The following is a 2100-nucleotide window of genomic DNA, read 5'->3' as shown; positions in this document are numbered from 1 at the left end:
GAGATTTGCGTCGAATACCTCGCCCTTGCAGGTGGTGGCGGGGTCGCAGCTCGTGCAGGTCTTCGACTCATGGGCGGGGGAGCTATCGCCGGCCTCGTTTGCGGACTTCTCGCTGCCATATCTAAGGTATATCTCTGCGAATTTGCCGAGGAGGTTGGCGGAGTTGGGTCAGGAGGCCGTCCCCATGACAGTGTTCGCGAAGGGTGCGTGGTATGCACTTGACTCGCTGTGTGGATCTGGGTATGATGTTGTGGGTTTGGATTGGCTGCATGATCCGGTTGAGGCGATGAACATTGCTCGGGGTAGGGTTACGTTGCAGGGCAATGCGGATCCGGGTTGTCTCTATGGTTCCCGCGAATCGATTACTGCAATTGTAGAAAATATGGTGAAGGGGTTTTGGGGTGCGAAGAAGGGGTGGATTGCGAATTTGGGTCATGGTATGTAGCCTTATTTTCTTATTGATTGGCTAGTTGGGAAAGGAAACCAAAGATGTTTAGATGCTAAGACCTAGGACTTACAGGAATTACTCCTCTTGTTGATCCGGAAGACTTGAGATTCTATTTTCAAGAAATCCACCGGCTGGCGGCGGTATCATGAGATGAAGAGGGGCCAATTGAGGGATTACAAAACCATTAAGATGAGAAAAAAGGAGGGATAGTTTGGAGTTCATTTGCGGTCGTGATATGTATAGAAGTTTGAGCTGGAATAAACCATATATAGTATGCGTTGACTTATGTGCAAAATAATTCAATCCAACGGGCACAGCATACGTCCAAATCCAACTCTCTCGCCGTTTTCTCCCCTTTCTTCCATCCAGTCCAACATTATGACCATTGACCTCACACGCCAATATCCTGATGTCTAGCAAAAACCATCAACGCAACCATGAATTAAAAATTAAACCATGGCGCGCCGCTCACCATATCTCAGGTGTCTCTTTGAATAAACTTCTGCATCAACTTCCACCCCTATTAATCAGGCATTGCTCGCCGCCCGTAAACGTGGTGTTCTCACCCACCACGACGCTCTTCAACTTGTAACAACACGCAGGCACCCCACGCACGTATCGTAGCGGGATAGTGTGGTGTACATACATTATTGCGTCAGCATAGACGGGGGCAAGCAGCCGGACGGGGTTTTCAAGCGCGGAGATCTCTTCCTGTCAGGTTGGATAGTTTAGTCATTGGGTTTCCTGCCGCCATGATTTTAAACAAGGGGCGGTGGTGGGTGTTTGCTGTCGCATGTATGTGGGAAATAACAGAAAAAGAGAAGAAAACAACAAGCGGACACGGACACGGAGACTGACATGTTAGGGTAGCGCTCCCTCACGCGCATGTTGCCAATGAAACCGGGATCTTGCTCGGGCATGATTTTTGTCAACCTCCTTGCTTCGCGTGTTGCGTTTTTAAGGATAATTCATATGGGGGCTTGGATGTCTGGGGTATGTTGCTTGAGGATACAGCTGTCTAATACCGGCAGCGTGGATAAGCTGAGAATTATACAATGAATTTGACAAATTTTATAGTTACTTTACATATGACTATCGGAGCCGGGCTGGAGCTCTAGCTCTTCTTATCGATAAGGGCTGGTTAGTGGTTGGATGACCTATATTTGACCTATACTCAGTATTCACAGATCCCGCTGGTTATTTCTGTGCATTACTGTACCAAGGCTGCCTGATTATCGATATCTAGAGGAATCCTGGTCAAATTGGAAGCTGCGAACATATATATAAATAACCATCCACCCCCTCGAAGACAACTTAACATGCGAATGCACAGTAAGAGTACGGAGTAAGTGGGGATTCGATGCCCAGGCGGTGATAAGCGGCATCTGTGCTTGTGCGGATTATGAGGCGGAAATTGTTCTTGCCAATCAGCTATTATTAGGCATGGCTCCAACCTTCTTTCTTTGTTTCGCTGGCCTCTCCCTGCTGTTGATGGGCGATAGAAGGCCACCGAAACGCGTACAAGAGCGACGAAAAGGCGACAGGAGGGCGATGGAAGCGATTAGAAACACCTGGAAAGCTCAAGAATCAGCCGCAGCAGCGCTAAAGTGCCGTGTGGAACTACGCCTTTCCCAATGCGGCAAGTCTCGGGT

At 48.6% G+C, this 2100-nt stretch overlaps 1 protein-coding gene across 1 annotated transcript; it reads left to right on the top strand.

The window, feature by feature from the left end:
- Positions 1–184: 184 nt before the first annotated feature.
- HCAG_04854 (predicted protein) lies at positions 185–597 on the top strand (the record flags this gene model as incomplete). Its single annotated transcript, XM_001540964.1, has 2 exons — positions 185–437; positions 521–597. The coding sequence occupies 2 exons, from the start codon at positions 185–187 to the stop codon at positions 595–597; spliced, it is 330 nt and encodes a 109-aa protein (XP_001541014.1).
- Positions 598–2100: the final 1503 nt, after the last annotated feature.

The sequence above is a fragment of the Histoplasma capsulatum genome, genomic scaffold (assembly GCF_000149585.1).
Source record: "Histoplasma capsulatum NAm1 scaffold_4 genomic scaffold, whole genome shotgun sequence".
NCBI lineage: Eukaryota > Fungi > Ascomycota > Eurotiomycetes > Onygenales > Ajellomycetaceae > Histoplasma > Histoplasma mississippiense.
The sequence above is the reverse complement of the archived record's forward strand: the minus strand, read 5'-3'. Positions and strand labels throughout refer to the sequence as shown.